This window comes from Melanotaenia boesemani, chromosome 19 (genome assembly GCF_017639745.1).
Source record: "Melanotaenia boesemani isolate fMelBoe1 chromosome 19, fMelBoe1.pri, whole genome shotgun sequence".
NCBI lineage: Eukaryota > Metazoa > Chordata > Actinopteri > Atheriniformes > Melanotaeniidae > Melanotaenia > Melanotaenia boesemani.
In genome coordinates, this window is record NC_055700.1 from 18,933,742 (window position 1) to 18,951,790 (window position 18,049).

At 38.0% G+C, this 18,049-nt stretch overlaps 1 protein-coding gene across 2 annotated transcripts in view; it reads right to left on the bottom strand.

The window, feature by feature from the left end:
• The window catches only part of LOC121629519 (matrix metalloproteinase-17-like), an 80,433-nt gene continuing 62,384 nt past the window's right edge, over positions 1 to 18,049 (bottom strand). The window contains exons 5-10 of one of the 2 annotated variants that reach the window (XM_041969133.1): positions 15,886 to 16,062; positions 14,996 to 15,098; positions 13,284 to 13,366; positions 12,291 to 12,443; positions 11,214 to 11,471; positions 1 to 1,382 (exon numbers count right to left, since the gene is read on the bottom strand). In XM_041969133.1, the coding sequence (XP_041825067.1) occupies positions 1,057 to 1,382; positions 11,214 to 11,471; positions 12,291 to 12,443; positions 13,284 to 13,366; positions 14,996 to 15,098; positions 15,886 to 16,062 (1,100 nt within the window). In that variant the 3' untranslated portion in view covers positions 1 to 1,056. Of the gene's footprint in view, positions 1,383 to 4,748; positions 4,834 to 11,213; positions 11,472 to 12,290; positions 12,444 to 13,283; positions 13,367 to 14,995; positions 15,099 to 15,885; positions 16,063 to 18,049 lie in introns of those variants that run through there. The other variant, XM_041969134.1, reaches the window with a different exon arrangement.

Here is an 18,049-nt window from a genome sequence, read left to right on the forward strand (position 1 = left end):
TTAAAATATACACGGTTCACTTGGTAATGCAATAATTGCAGAACTTTCAACTCAAATATATCAGTTTATAAGTAAATATATCTTTACATCAAGAATAAATCCAGGGCCCATGAGGATGGAGCTGGAGGTGATACCGGAAAATGCCCGTCATGAAAACAACTCCATGACCTGATCGAAGCAAAGCAGAATAAAACACTAACAGAACCTGCATTTGACAGCGAGGAGCATGAGCAGTTCTTCACTTTGGAGTCAACAGATTGGAAAGAAGGTAGCTGGTCCATTCACATACTCATCTGTTCAAGAGCAGGAATTCCATTCAAACGTTCATGCTCATTGCAAGCACTGAAGAGCACGCAGGTGGTTACACGTTTGTACATCCAAATAAAATAAATCAATTTATGTCTGGTGTTATCCTAATGCAGATGGTTTCCCTTTATTTTGAAGACAACAAAAGGTGTATGGAACTTGGTTGCAATGGTACAGACAGCATGGATTTGTTACTCTGAATTCAAATTCAGTTGTAGAGTCCCTGCTAATTTGGATTATTTCCAGGCCCTTTTTTTTGTAAACTATTATCATTACAAATACATATAAAAGAGAAACTCATCCCTAAGAGTTCTGATATGCATCTACTAGATATGCATCCAGTAGACCCTGATGTTATTTCTTAAATGAAATTGTCCAACAAAAACCTAACCACCTACATGGCTTAAAACTACATGTGTTACGTGTATAAATGTGAGTTTTGGTCATTTATCTTAGAAATTTTGAGCTAGTTTCTGTGAGCCAGTGTGTGTTGGCACATAGTTCACATTAACACCTGCCCCTCATCTTAGAGTGAACTTTACTCGTGTGTTTGTGAAGATTTGCTGCTGCAAACCTGCTGCATGTGGATACAAAGAAATCCCACTTCCTGTTCTTGGGATCATGAAAAAAAGGTCATGTTAAATAAATAACTGCAGAATCAGCAAAAAAGATACAAAATTGTATAATAATATCACCATTTTACAGTTGTTGGTTTGTCCACCGTACAGAACTAAGTCCCATGCTTTAGCATCATAGCAGTTCAGAACGGAGAGTCAGTAAGAGTGTCCAGAGAGGTGGCAAGAGCCAGATGGCAGGTGGGGAGGGGCGGGCCCCTAAAGGCGAGGCGGTGTCAGAGGTGCAGGAGCACACCTCATATCCGTTCTCTGCATGGTCTGGGTGGCGGTGCACGTTGACTCTCGTCTCAGTGCTTTTGGTCTCCGTGTCTGGAGAGTCCGACTGCATCTCGGTGCAGAGCAGCCAGTCCTTCGCAATGAGCTGGGGGTATCCAACCTCCACCTCCATGTCACCTCCCAGCACCCGCCAGTATTCCTTCCCCTTGAAGAAATAGGACGAACCTTTAGAGGCAGAGGGTAGAGGGTTAGGACTAGATCAGTGTTTCTCAATCCAGATCAGGACCTACTGCCCTGCATGTTTTAGAGGTAATCCTATTTTAACAAACTGAATTAAATAAATGGCTCGTTAACAGTCTTGTAAATAAAGTGATGAGGGAATTCATTCATCTAAATCAGGTGAGTTGGAGAAGGAACACATCTAAAACATGCAGGGAAGCTGGCCCTGAGGACCTGGACTGAGAAATACTGGACCAGATGATAAACTGTATTATCCACAACAAACAGGAAACTCTTTCCTCAAATCTGGAGTTCACAAGCAAAGAACACACACAGCATCAAGGGCCTTAATTTCATGAATCATTGGTCCAAAGTGTTTATGTAGAGTATTTTCATACTGTTACCCCACAAGACACCTGTCTGAGACGCAGTGGGAATAATTGGAGACAGAGTGAGATTACAGTGCAGAGATGCATGTCAGTGTGCAAAGACTTTTATCCATCATAAAATATATAATGTTTTCATATAAAATAACTGCTGCATCACCAATTTCCAGAGTTTAGAAAGTAGCCTCCACATCAGTTCACAGTCATGCATCCTAACACCCAAGGAACTGCATGTTTCCTTGAACTTAAATTTAATGCATGATTAACCTCTACTTCACGAGGTGTATTTTTCTCTGCCTCAAGTCTGAAATGACACACCCAAAATAAATGGGGTATATCTTCACAACGCTGCTACATGTGAGATTACTACAAAAGTGAGAGAATCAAGATGTGTTACAGTGTCAGAGGAAATTTACCTGGAACACAGTAGAAAATATAAATGGCCACATTAAACAATGCCCCATGACTCTTAATGAAAACCAGAAGATAGCAGCACAATTCAGCTAGGAATTAATAAAGTAATATCTGATGAGGAGCTATGCAAAGGTTGAAGGTAAAAAAATTAACAGATATTTTAAGGCAGGTGTTCTACAGGAATCCATCAACCAATGTTGATAATCAACACCTTTATCAATTGCAGTATCAAATTGAGAAATAGCCCTTAAATTCATCTTAAAAACACCATAGGATCCTAAAAGAAGTGAATATTTTACTATAAAACCCCTTCATCATGTAAACTAACATCACTTTCATGATCAGTAATGGGAATAATCAAGGAAAAATAAATGGAGTTAAAATAAATAGCGTTACTAACAGTGTTAGTTTTTTCAATACTTGGAGATCTAACCAACCATCCTTACAACGCTGTAATGTTACTGATGATAAAATGTGGTGTGTCTTCATTGGACCGGGGCTTAGGAGGAGGAACAACAGCCTAAGTGATAATGATTGACTGAGGAAGTGTTAGATGTCATGGTGGACTTGGATGAGTGTACGCAGCCGAGCACACACAAATGACCAAGACACGCACGCAGCAATGGTGAGTCCAGAGAAAACAAAGGAAGACTTTTTAAACTGAAATCACAGACATAACTTTTCCCTCACAGAGCTAAAAGACAAGAATGTTACGAGGAATGACCAGAAACAAAGAGTTTCTGCATGAGGACTCTATGCAGTTATAATTACTTGAAGCTCCTCTTCTAAGAAGGAGACGGAGCCTCCAAGCAGCGAAATATTAAAGTCCATGATTTTCTTTTAGTTTATTGTTAATTTTTCAGATCTAATATTCAGTGTTATTATGAAACATGAACATGCAAATGAATTTTCTGTCCCTTTAATAGGGAACATATTTCCCATAAAAAAGTAATAATTACTTTGCTGAATAATTAGTTACTTTTATAATGCTGTAACTCTGTTACTACCACAAATTATTTTTGGGGAGAAATAACTAGAAACTATAATTAATTCATTTTTAAAACATTGTTTATGATCGTTTCAAACAAAAGCACAGGAGTCACAGGGGAACCCAGTAGCAGATTTTTTTGAGCTGGAATAAAACTTTTGACCACAAAACAGCAAAAGTAAGACATGCTTTATGATTAGGTGTGTTTTTTTTTTTTTATTTTTGCTACTCTGGCTTCTAGCTTTCAGAGTTTTTGTCCCACAGTGATGAGATAGAATGTGTGGTTTGCTTGAAGTGGGAAAAATTAGCAGAAGCTTGAAAATGGACAATAACTGCTCAGGGTTTGAATTGAGTTTCATTAGGATGCCAACACTTCTTAGAGTTTTTAGCAGATTTTTTCCCATCGTTGTTGCTTGATGCATGTTACAATTGCTGCTTCCTAGTGTGCAGAAAGATCTCCTGTGCAGGGGGCATTGTGTGTTAAAGAAGTTATATATTAACATGCTTGTAAATTTGCAAATATTGCATGTCAATACTAAATGTATCAACAAGGTGTTCGCTGTGGTAAGGGAAATTTTTTATGAAAAACAGACACACTGTGTTTATTCACCCTTTCCTACCTCCTCGGGTTAACATCATCCAGACAGCGATTACATTTGTCAGTCACAGAATGGGAGGAACAATTTAGCAAACATGTGAATTTAGTAATATGTGCAGAGACAGGGCTGCACACTGCTGACACACAATCAATTATGGCTAAGCTGGCAAACCGGTGTTACACACAGTGTGTTGTCACAATCTTTTATTTCAGTATTGTTAGGTGGTGCTGTAGCTGGAGCATGGATAAATACTCAAATGTTAGGTTCTGAGCCTCTTTTTATTCTTGGATGTGGTGCAAAAGAGTTGAGGCAGCCAGTAACTTTGCTAGTAATAGCTGCAAGATTGAGCACCCAGAGTGTAAGACAGTGGATAATTGAGCACCAGTTTGGATGTGTACAAACAATCCTTAATTAGAAAGTGTAAGAAAAGCACACATGCATAACAAAATGTGAAAATATCCTAGCAGTTGTCCTGTTGTAGCATTAAAATACCATTTTCATGTATGTAGATCCTATTTGGAGAACAGCATTGCAGCATTACTTATAGAGAATGGATTTGAAAAGTATTTTCTGTGTCTACTAAGACAGAACAAAGCAAAGCCTTTTGGGAGTTTTTGCCCTCATAACTGCCCTGTGTCACTTGACCACTACTGATACATCTGTCAATCTGCCAGCCCTTTCACTACAGAGCATTTAAGTTAATTAAAGTCTCCGAAATACCAAACAGGCGTAGACCCTTTGTACCTCTGATGTAAATGCCACCTTGCTGTGTGCCAATATCACAAGTGATGATGTGAATATTGAAAGCAATCTTTGTAACATACGCTCTTTGCTCTTGTAGCAAGTCAAACATGAATTCTAACATAAAATATTTCACTCAAAGAAACAAATCCACAGAATTAAGCCACACAGTTGACAGTGAATGATGAATCCACTGAACTCTACATTAACTGAGTTTTGATGGTTTATGAGTTCATTCATTTTACTGCAGCTCTGAGATGGAATTTAAGTGGAAGGCAGCCTCGTTGTTCAAGGCCATCCAGCTGATTCCTTTTCATTTTCTTCATTAACTGCTGACAGAGACAAACAGGCGGAGAGAGAAGTAAACATGTGATAAAATTGTGGCTCATTAATAACAAGTAAGAGGTAAGAGATAAACAACAGAGCGCAACGTGAAGAATGCCCTCTCACTGATAATGGCTTGAGAGTCACATAGAAGTGCGTCAAGGCCCATAACTCTGCAGCTCTTGAATAAATAGTTTTTTCAGAGAGTAAGAGCTGATGTCCTTGATTTATATTTCTATGCTTTTTTTCTTGAAACTTACTGGAAAACACGTCAAACACAATTTCTGTCACAGTGAGAGCCAACATATAATTTAAAGGCATTTTTAAAAGCATTCAAGCTGCAGCTGAAACTTCTGCTCTTTGCATGGTTACATACTGTACATATATACCCTTTTTTCTACTATACTCACCCACTGCAGCGTTATTTAACAAATGCAGTGTACTCGTTCAACTCGGTCTGACAGCAAATTGTGAAATAGTCATAATTTAATCAACTGATTCATGTCAACAAGCCCGATTTTTGGTGTTTTCTTATGCAACTGCAAGGATAACAACATAATGTCCAAATATTATGTTGAAATAGTCACATACTGACTGCATCACATTGAACCCTTTAAGCCTTGAAGCTTGAAGACTGCACACCCGTAATGAAATGAGTATATCTCTACAACTACAAGATCTATTTGAGCCATATTAAAAGAGAATAGTTATATTTGTTAAGACATTAATGATCAGTATATGTTACTAGTTAAAATAAATAAAAATGGCACATAGCATAACTGAAAAAGATTTCAGACTAAAAGAATATGAATATTCCTTTGGAATCTTCTAAACTTCTGTCAAATAATAAAGTAATATGTGAACATGATCTCTGCAAAGGCCAAGTGCAAACATTTCAGATGAAGACTCCAAAATGGCCCTTGTGGTCATCTGTTCTCAACGTCCTCCAACTGAGGGACATCAGGCAAAGAGGTCAAGCTAAGTGGGAGGGAAGCATCAGTATGAGAACTAATGCATTCAAGAAATGACTTTTAAACATAATTTCTGCATTTCCTAACTACACATTATGTAGCACAACTACTTGGTTAGGATTAGGTATTTAAAATTAAATGAGTAATGTAAAGAAAACATCATGGGTTGCATGACTTTTTATGGCAAAAACAACATGAAGAAAATATTTTTAGCACATATAAGATTAAATAAATAAGTCCACTGACTGGCTGTCTGATGAAGGATGAAATCTAAGCTGCAGTCCACTATTAGCTGTAGTTACAAAAATGAGGAAAATAGCTCCTTCCTACAAGGTTGTTCACAGGTGTGGGTGTTTTTAATATGCATTTTGACCAAAAGCACCCAGAGTTTAAACAGTTTGGGGCTTTTTTTCTCCCTAAGAAGTCAAAGATTATTCAAGCTATTGGTCTGATGTGTTTTACTAAGGTCTAAGGTTCATGTTCGATAAGGCAAATGAAGTCCCTTAATAAAATGAACATGAAAATGTCAATGAGTGTGAATGTTGCTTCGATATTATAAAAACTGTTCTGTGGTACAACTAAGGAGTTAACTGATTTATGCTATGGTGGAGAGTATATATGGCCTTACTGAGAAAGAAGTGGAGCACAAGACCAGTCAAACTCTCTGTCAAAAATACTACTCAAAAATAGCACCTCTTTACGGGGGCTGTCTGGGGTGGTTAAATCTCTCCAATACTTTCTTAAGCTCCTGGTTCTTGCAATGGAACTTGGGGTCAAGAAAATGACCCTATTAAAATCCCTGCTCTCTGGGGAAAGCTCCAAAAGTTAAAAATGCATTGACTGTAATAAGATATATCATTTTATTCACTTCACCTCTTAATGGTGTGGTTTATTGCTCATACTCAAGCTGGGCTGCAGCATGTTGGAATAAAAATAAGGGCTTGGTGGAGCTCTAACACACATCTTTCTATATTTTCATTTCATTAATGTCATTCTCTAAGTCAAACTGATTTTTAAAACACTCGAGCAAACTCAGAAGAAATGAGGACTAAATATACAATAAACATGTTCATACTTTTTAATCTAAAACTAATTTCAGACCTAAAAACAATGAGTACTCTCACAAGGTCAACCTATTTAACCACCTGTCACCACTGTTTGAAATGCAGAAAGATAGGATTGAGTGACACTTTTATTTGTTCCCTTCAACCCATCGTTTTTCTTTTTTTAGAAAGCAAAAGTCCTCGAGCTGTCAAAGCCAGAGAACACATTCCAGACCATGCAAGTCTGCCTAAAATCTACACAGACACTTCTGAAAAAGTTGTGTCCTTCATGTTTGTGTTACAATTTGAATTATACGTTTCATAAGCTTTCACATTTAATAACACTCTGAAAGTAATTTCCAATCTTGTTCACATAATTTACTTATGCTAATTACACTATGTGCTAATGTCAGTTGCCAAAACAGACAGTAAGGTTCTCATTATGCTCATTAGAGTCTGTTTTTACAACTGATGTTGAAGGAATTTTTTTTCTCTCAGTAAATTTAGAACAAAAAGTAAGTAAATTTGAGTTTGGTCAGTTATTTAGCCCCTTTAATAATACCAATATGTGTTTCATCATACATGGTAGAAAGGCCTGATTAGTCATTTCTACAACAAGGTATAACCTGAAAGACTTGTGCTTCTGTGGAAGCTAAATGTGTTGGTGGTGCCCCCAAAATCTGCTGCAATATTCTACTATTGGTATTCACTCATGTTTTCAGTTGCTTGGTGGATTGGATGATTGCACTCTCCCACAGTAATAAGAAAAAAACTACACATACATGTTTACACGTCATTCATTTTACATTGTCAGAGACCTCGGTAGTGTGTGGAAAATCCATACACAGTTAGGACCCAGTTTCTTTAAATACAGGATCACCGTTGGCTCCAGAATATCATTTCAATATGTCTGTCAATCAAGTGTCAGTCATGCATCTGTGACTGACACACACCTGTCTACACTTGAAACTCAAAACAAGAGTAAATAACAGGTGAACATTGCAGGAGGAGGCACATATTTTGGGCGGTGCTGCTCGCACATTTGGTTAAGTTGCTCATTCCACAGAAGCATGATAATAATAAAAGTTGTACCTTATCAAGGTGATTAATCAGGCTTTTCAACACCTCACTTGGCATTATTAAACTCAATTTTAATTCATTTTTGTGCTAAGATTAAAAAAATGTGCTCTACAAAGGATGAGAATGGTGTAACCACAAACCAACAATGCATTATTCTTATCACTGAGTGACTCTTTAGTCTCCAAGCCTATTAATTCTTACACTAACAAATATACTGTGTAACACTGCTTTAAACTAAACAAGAGGTAGTAATGCATTATTTGGGACTGTTTTATTGCAGCTGATTAATGCATGAGTAACTCTCTCATGTATTGTGTCCTACATAACTAGTTTTCTCCTTTTTATTTCTATACATTATACTCTGTATACTGGTTGTTGACTTTATAATACACACATTTTGACTTTAAGACCTGAAAATATGGATGTCAAATATTATGGATATCTGCTAAATTAAATCTTTCCCTCTTTTAACTTTCCCCCCAGCTCAACTAACATACCTGATCTCGCAGGACTCTGAAATACATGACACAAGCAGAACCTTTTTAACACAACCTTACATGATGGATGCACTTAATGTGTTGAAACTGTGGCTCCACAGAAACAGTGTTAACACTGAAAATCAATTAGCAACATTGATGTGGTGGACGCAGAAACTCTTTTAGGCAACAGAGGTAGGATACTCATATTCAAAAAAGATGGGAAAGGTTGTCGAGCAGCACCTTTGTAAGACGTGCATTTTAGGCTGATGATACTTTCATTTACACTTGCTGTTTGGTTAGGTGCACAAAAACTAATTAGGTTAGGCTAAGCGCTCATTTATTAGTCAACATTAAATGCATACGTGCAGAGCCTTTGTCCATCCTCTGTGTTCACTTTTATGTGTGTTTTAGTACGTTTTCAGAGAGCTTGAGGATGCATTGCAAAATGGAACAAATGAAGCAGTACAACTGGAAATATTGGAGGCAGTGTTGAGCACTATAGCACATGTGCGACCAGCAAAAGGAACAAAGAAGAAACTGCAACTAATTTAAAAACTTATTTTAATAACACCACCAGCATTTACTTCAATGTCTCTTTCTGAGAAGGTGCATCATTGTGAACTCCTCCATCGTCACCATATTGCTGTAGATGAATCTGGCAGCTGTTTTGTGTGTTGTTCCATCTTGTGGCATCACCATTACTGCAGGTAGTTGACACATTTTGTTATCCCTTGTCTTTAGACTGCAGGACACTTGATTTGGTTGTGTTACTGACCAAATTATTTTCTATTCAGTGTTGTACATAAAAGAAACTACATAACAATTGACAATATATCCCAAATTAGTCATTTACTCCCAGTAACACAGCAGCCCCTTGTCTCTTTGTCCTTTAAGATTAACTAGTGTAACAAAAGTATGTTTCGCCATGTAAAACTTGACAGCAACATGGAATTTAGTGTTGGATTGACAACCGCTAACCTAAATTCACTGTGCTGATTTTGGGAATAAAATACAATGTTTCCTTTACTATTATTTTACCATTATTAATGGCAGAGGGTCTACTTCCTGTTTTTGCCCGGATTCGTCTATTGAACCTGATGTCCGAACACTAAACTCTGTACTGCTCTCTAGTGGATGTATTGCCCAACTACCATGCTGCTGTAAAACCTGCATGGGAGTATGTGGGCAGAAATGTTTGACAATGTTTGACTTTGACATTCTTATTTACACATGTAAAAGGAGCATAAATGAGCCCAAATGAGTAAATAGAGTTTAAGAATAGGTTAGGGTTTGGGGCTTAGTGATAGAAGTTAGATAAATATCAAATATGTGACTTTTTCCTAGGGGTGTGGGTCTAATTGCCTCTGCCTGGAGCAGGATTCATCAGCCTGATAACCACATCAATAGTAACATGGTGTTTTAACATGGTATTTGTTATTGAAATCAGGCTCAGTTCATATAATTCTGTGACACCAGATAAGGATAAACTATTCTAGGGCACCACTGCATTGTCAGCAGTTATAATTATTATCCTTATTACAGCTACATTAGTAGACCTTTTACCTTTATAATAACAGAATATGTTTAATTGCTTTTGCCTGTCTCTATCCTCAGAGTCAGCTCATCTCTCCTTGCATCTCTTCCTTTTTACCCATTGTGTTTTATTGTGTATTCATGCTCTTACTTATTTCTTGTCTGGATTTCCTTCTTCTTCCACGTTTCACACGTGCACCTCCGTCTTTATTCATCTTCATAACAAACTGTCATGGTAAATCACCTCTTTCTTTCCAGCTGCTGTAACGCTCTCTTCTGTCCCCTTGTCAGTCTCTATGTCTTTTATGTCTCTTTTCATTCCAGGCCAGTGAAACAAACATAGAATAGGCTTTGATGTGGCTCCAGTTTCCAGGCCCCATGGTCTGTCTATGTGCATTTGTGGTTGGTTTAACCTTTCAGGCTCTGCGGTGATAATGGCTGGGAGTGAGAACCGTGTGATTGACTGGTAAGTACACCCCCCCCCCCCCCCCACACACACACACTTTTCCACTAATCAAATAGCTTAGAGACCTTAGAGTCTAAGAACTTAGTACATAGAACAAAGACCACAAGGCACTGGGCAGGAAAAGAGTGTCCTTGTATGTATGCATATGCCCTACAAAGTGGGCTAGGGACAGCCTGGCTCCTAGTGAGCATTACCTAAAATTTTTGTACCAAGTGGCTGGTGTTTGAGGGGAGTCGGGGTGTTTAAGGTCCTCCTTGGGCAACATCCACATCCTTACATACTAACCTACAAGATTAGTTAAAAAAAACAAACAAAAAAAAAAAAAAGTATCCTTCCTTAATCAAAGAGTGTTAAGCCATTTAACTCTCATTTTCAGAAGTTAAATGGATGGAGGTGTCCACTGTCACCTTAAAACTCAGCTGGTGCAATGGGCCTCTACAGTATGACTACACTGGATGAGCTCCAAGGTTTAAATGTGTTTGACTCTGTAGATGTGAAGTAGAGTGCTGGCAATATGCTACATCCAAATAATGCATAAAGGTACAAAAAACAACTATATTGTCACACACACGCCACATATAACACTACAATGTCTCTAAAACAGAGAAAAAAACTGTAAATGTAACAAAAGTGAATAACAACCATATCTTAGATGCTAAGTTTTCAAAGTGTAATAAAAACTTTACTGGCTATTTAAAAGAAGCCAACTCTATTCTGAGTTGTCTTGTGCATAGTCAAATAGGAGCTATGCACAATCAGGAGCTGGCAGAACTAGAACGCATAAGAGGGAATACACCCTCCAACGTTACTCACCATCAGACCACCTCATGGCATCATCTAGTTGGGATGGAAGTCCTTTCCAGATGGTACTGTCTTTGGGGTATCCCAGGTCCATACGCCTTAGGTGGTCATCATATCGCCAGTAATGGTTGTCCTTGAAGAAGTATGTTTTCTCATTGTGTAGCCAAACAAAGGCTGCATCCACACCCTCCATGGGTAGGCCAAAGTCACTGATTGGACGGGGGTAACCCTCCTCCACGATATTGTCTTTGAATACCCAGTATTTCAAACCTAAAACAGGCAAATACAGAGATGAACACAAGCTTCATAAATGTCACACAGCAGAAAATTTGGTAAATAAAGTGGATTTGAGAAGAGATAGCAGCGAGCTGTGCAAAGAAACACAAATTTTGCATCCTATGTAAAACTTTCAAATCTTTTTTCTTTGCTTTTTGTTTATGCTACTGAAAAATGAACAGTTTTCACATAGGAACCACAAAACAAACTACAAAAAAGTTTATTTAGGGATCAACAAATATTGAACAGAAATTAACAATATTTAAAGAGGTAGTGCACCCTAAAATATGTTTTTTAGGTAGTAAAAAACCTTAGGTGACGTTCTGAAAACCAGCTACACTGTTGGAAAAAAGGCACTATGTAACTTTTTTTATAAGACTTGTTTGTTGGCATAGTGATATCCATCATGAGCATTTCTGGAGCTGACGCTGCCCAGCACCGTCTCGAGTCTAAGAAACCAAACCATACAACTTTTTCATCCTTGACACTGTAATGTTGTAATTTAAGGTCATAACACTGTAAGTCTGCAATATTATGTAGCCTGTATTTTATGAATGCTAATATTACAGTGCACTGGTTTATTGTCCTTAGATTTCTTTAGCTGTTCAGAGTATATACATTGACATTTAACATGTATTTGATATGAGCTAATTTTGCTCTCAGTACTAATTTTCAGACTGCAATATGAATTTACTTCACCGAATACAGAATATATGCAATATAGAATTTTGGAGGCAGCCTGTAAGTGCCTTTTGAATCTGTATCGCTCAGAACCCATTTGAAGAGTTAGTGGGGTATTGAAATAGACCGTACCTTTAAAAAACACTATTTTATGGTCTCCGGGCCTCTCGTACACCGCATCCACGCTGTCCAGATTAGTCGGGAGGCCCCTCCAGAAGCGATGAATCTGAGCAGGACGCAGAGACACCAGGTGCTTCTCTCTTGTGAGTCGCCAGAAGTACTTCCCTGAGGAACAAAACACAAGTATTGTGAAAGTGGCTCTATACTGGTACACAAATAGTAATGTAGCTGCATGTGTAATAATAAAACAGCTTGTGTTGTCATTGGTGCCTTTAGGAAGAAATAAGTTTAAATCTAACAGCACAAATCCTCTCTTCTCCAGTTTGTCTTTTGCCACCCATATTACCATCAGCAGAAATTACTCATGTGGCTCCAGAAGAGGTTGTGGGGTTAAATTTAAATTAGGGTTCACCTTCTTTGGAGAAATGTGGATTCTAGATAATGCCTGAAACTTCTCAGACGTGTCAGAAGGAGCAGTTCTGAGGTTGGAAGTGTGTGGCAAGAAGACACGACTGCTTATGTGATGAGCTAGTCTTGATCAGCATGTAGAACTTTATTTTCTGACATTACACATCACAAAAAAGAGCATTAAAACACAAAGTCAGTGTAGGAATGGTTCATAAAGTTTTAATGTCCTGTAAGTTAAATTAAATATTCAAAAGGTTTTAAAAGGTCAGTGTATAGAAATGTCAGCAAAAGTTCAGAACACTTCAAGAATAAGTCTGTTTCTTCTCTCTGTTGTCAGTAGGAAGTTTTGAGGTCATTCCTCCAGAGAACATGAAAGCCTGACGTAATTTTTTGGACTACAGTCTTTCAGCAGCTCATTTGTCTCATGCAGGTGTCTACAACTACCACCCACTTTCTCATTTTCAACATCTTTCCTTCATGCTTTCCTTTAATTTAGCTTTTTCTCCTCCCCTGCTTATTTAGTTTAGTCCTCGTTATTTTTTCCCTGGAACGGCTCTGCAGTTTTGCATCTGCCCGTCTCCCTTTGTGCTATAGTACCTTTGAAAAAGAAGGCTTCTCCTCGTATCTGGGCCACCGCATCAAAGTGACTGCTGCATCTGTCTGGGGCATCTCGTGCCAGCCTGAGGGAGATGAGAAGAAAGTAGGAGGAGGTAAAGTTATAAAAAGGGAGGGATTCATTGCCTCTTAAGTTAAACTGGACATTTATAAAGCATAAAATCTTTAGCCACCACTGATTGTGTTATTCCAGGGCTTTATCTGACATTGATGCTGATCCTTTTGAACATCGTTTCATACAGACAGAATTTGTTGAAGCATTTCCTGTCAAACATGGATGATGTATGCCTGTGAAAAAAATTAGCAACACCGGTTTAAACAAAAGAGGAGACCCTTATCAGACAGACATGGTGAGATCCCTGTTCACTTATTCCCGAGGATTTTAAGTGATTTAAAGCACTGACGTGGCCTGCCTGCCAATGATGAAGCTATTAGCGCCACAGGCCTGAGAGTGGGAGCCCGCCAGGCCTTATATTACCAACAAAGCTCTCTATTCAGAGCTCTATTAAAACTACATCACTGTCTAGTGGTTGGGTTGATGCTGCTGTCAGGACTAATCTAGTTTTCTTCTTCTTCGTGGGTTGAAAAAGTTAGCTGGAAATAATTAATGAAGCCACTGATGGTCTGAATCTGAGAAGCAAAAGTGCTTAAGTATTTAAGCAACTGTGTTTGTAGCTACTACTCAATGCTAGCTTGTTGTTGATGTTTCTAAATGAGATTGCATGTTTGGTTGCCTTGTGAGGCCAGTGGGCACTGCAAAACTTCAGAATAGGAAACAATATAGATTTTCTTTGTTGGATCTCTTGGGGGCAACGTTAAGGTTAGAGCATTGTGGTTTGGGTGTATGGTTGTGTGTATGGGCATCCAAAATGCATAAATGGGCAAAATTAAGTCTAATTATACTTGAAAAACACAAAAATTTACAGGCTGATAGCTGCCCAGCTGCCTTTAGGGACTTATTTAATTAGATGGGCAGGCTCCCAAGCTCATTCTTTTTCTCTTTGCTAATTTGCTTCGTTGGCACAACAGGACTTCATATCAAGCTCCAAAAGCTCCATTTTTTAGAATGAATCTTTGGTCTCCCTGTTATACTGTGCTGCTGCTAGAATAAAAGTAATGGCAATAAAAATAACACAACAATTACATTTGTCATGCTCCATGAACAGGAAACGATCAGAAAACACAACTCTTCTTGTAATGCCCTCCAGTAGAGTGCATTAAGTGAAATACAAATACCACCTGACTCGGCTAATGGGTTTCGCTTTTTGTATTAGGCTTGAGACACAGAGGCATAGTGAGCAATTAAAAAGCTTTGTAGGAATTTTCCATTTCACTTTTGCAAACTCAAATCAAAAGACAAACCAAACAATGGCAATTGTGATAATATATCACGTCCCTAACTGGCTGCAATGCTTGATGCCAAACTTGTACTGGGCCAACTGGCTTTTACTGACACTCCTCTTTGCTTCATTTCTCAGCCAGTGTCATGCCGAATATGGTTTGCTGACTGAATGATTTAAGGTTGAGAAACATTTGCTACAACCAACAAGACTAGTGATTCAGGTTCTTTGCATTTGATTAAAGAAGAGCTTTGACGATAAGGACTAAGGGATTTTTGAAGAGGCTCAAGTGGGTCTTCAAGGAGTAGAGTGCTGATTTATTTTTCTTGTATGGAGCATATCTCTTCTACTTACAGGACAGTGGATCTGTTTTCAGGAAGGTCCAGCAGGACAGGAGGCTCCGCTGTCTGAGAGGGGTTACCTGGTTGATTTGTGTGCGACACTGAGTCTCTGACACCTACAGGGTGAGACATATACACAGTTGGAAAAAAAAAAACTTTTGATGCGACATTCTGGTGGTTCTTATTTATTCTTTTCCTCATTTCTTAGTTTGCTCACATATTTAACTTCACTCCACTTTATGGAGATTCGGCCTGCATCTTATAAGCCTGCAGTACACCTGGAGTTTCTCTCAAACTGCCACTTCCCATACGCAATAAGATCACATGTCATAATACGGTCCAATTAACTCCATCCATGTTTTCATTAAATCAATATGAAACCTCTACAGAGCTCATAAGCTGCTGCTTCCTGCACAAGAAGGACTCTGTACCGATAAACTTGGGTTTTCACTACAACACTAAAAGAATATATAATGACATCTGGGGCTCATGAGTCGGCCAGATGAGGAGGATTCTACAAACATAAGGGTCGGAGAATAGCTAATTTAGTCAATATATACTCCAGCAGACATGTTCGCGCTCATGAGATAATATGAAGTTTATGACCAGTGGTTATAACAGAGGCTTACTGATGTGCAGAGAGGTGAGGAACTCCTAAATGAAATCAAGTCTTCCTTTAAACTGTACAGTGTTAAGGTACCCTTAACACTGTACAGCATTTTATTTTCTCCTATACTGAATGAAAAACAGAAATACTATTTTTCATGCGTGGGTGCTGTTTGTAACTCTGTGCCAGATTCAGTAATGGAAATATGATGGAAATGCAGCTTTTCCCTTTTCTCTCTTTCACACACACATACACACACACGCAGATGTAGTCAGTTGCCCATTAATTTTTCTTACCGTAAAGCTGCCAAACACGGACTTTGTCCTCGTAAGGTAGATCATATTTCAGAGGATCTCCGACAGGACCCTGGTAGTACGGTCTCATGATGGACTCCATGGCTGAGGTGTGGACCAGACCGATGGCATGACCGAACTCATGGACTGCAACCGCAAAGAGATCCATCCCGTGAGAGTCTGAAAGAGACACAGATAAATGAAATATAAGTTAAACATGGGAAAGGGGAAGGACGCCATTGTAGAATTAAAAACAAATAAACATCAAACATTTTATAAATCCTCTTAATGAGAATGAAATTTTTACTACTCAAAAATAACATCAATGCAAAAACAGCTTTTTCGAGTATTTCTTTAATTTACTGAAAACCAAGATGCAGAATAATCCAATTAAGCAAGTAGTGAAACCTTGTTATGACATTCAATTGAGATCTGGTCCATTTAACTTGTACCACTGGATTTTGAGAGAAGTAAATCATTGTTGGAGCTAATTAAGTCAACAATTTAATGAATCTAATTAAGTAAACAGAGCTGTCTATATGAGCTCTCACAACTGACTGTAACAGGGAAAGCATTGGGGAGGATTGGAAATACTACAGAACATACAGCAAATGCTACTACAGGTACAGTTAGGAACCACTAGACTTCCTGTATGTGCATGTAGAGCCAAACCAAGCTATCAGAGATTAAGTGCCTTGATCAGTACAGGTTAACCAATCAGGTCTTTTCTAGAAACTGTCCAGACAGGAACCACTCTAAAACACAAGGTAAATGACAACCCACTGGGAATTTGCCACAAAGAACCAAAAAAAATTCTTCAACAGATTAAACCATTCAGTAAGGCCAGTTCTGTACACAAAGCAATTCAAAATGCTTTTATAACAAATTAAAGAAAAATATCAAAAGTTCCTGCCTGGAAATGACATACTCATGATGAGTATATCTCTGCAACTGCAAGATCTATTAAAATACTTTTAGAGTTATAATACAGGAAATATTTGTGAGATTTGTTAAAATGTGTAAATATCAGTATATATGTTACTGAAGAAGAATAAATAAAGATGGCACACAGCACACTTTGGTAACATAAAAACACTTTTAGGACATGAATGGAATGATACAACTGTAGTTCTAAACCTCTGTCTAATCATAGTACAATATGTGAACATTACCTCTGTAGTACAGATGGTTCAGATGAGGTCACCTAAAACTGAAGACTAACATCTGGACAGGCACTGAGCTTAAATGTTTCAGCCAAAAAGAATGGAAAAAAAAAAAAACTTCCAAAGGAAAGTCTGTAAATCTTTCAAAGAAATTATTCCAGGAGACCTTTGAAATGTTTAAATACTCATATATATTGTACATTTGGTTGTCAGTAACTTTCCTGCTTCCACACTTGCAGGAATCGTTGCTTATCTTTATCTTAAAACTCTCTAAACAAACTTAACTGTTGTACTTTGTTCATTTATGCGATCAAATAATAGATGGATTATTCAAGAAGAAAGAAACAATGCTAAGATTCTGTTTGAAATTAACATTAATGTTTAAGAATGATATTTAAGAATAACAGCACGCTATGACTAACCTCATGACTTGAAGTTATATATATGAAAATGGTTGCAGGACTGAAAATCCGAACCATATCTAGTTATTTGTAAACTGTTGCTACAACCAATGGCCAGTTTTTTTATGTTAATCATTTGTATGTCTATTTCAATCATAGACTATGTTTGTATGTGATCATTCACTGAAACGCTTCTCAATAAACCCTTATGGGAAGATCCACAATAACAGTGACCTTTCTGGTATTACTGTTTTCTAAATTAACCCTGTTCAGGTACTTTCAATCCACCTGCTTATGGTGCAAATTAAGAGGCATGACAGGAAGCTCAGGAAGCTTTGAGTGCTGTTCAGTGTGTGGTGTAGTGAGATAACCACAGTAATGCTACCTGAGTCCCTGAGCCGCCAATGAAAATCTGAGTGCAGAAAGACACTTAAAGAGGCTGCAGGCTATTAAAGCCCCTTCCCTCCATGTTCACCCAAACCCTGACAAGAAAAAAAAAGTCTCCTAAATGCCTTGTCTGATTCTCTGAAGCAGGACAAAATCCTTAGCTGGGAGATTTAAGTTTGCAAATAAATGGAGAACGTGTCACACCAAGCTGGCTTG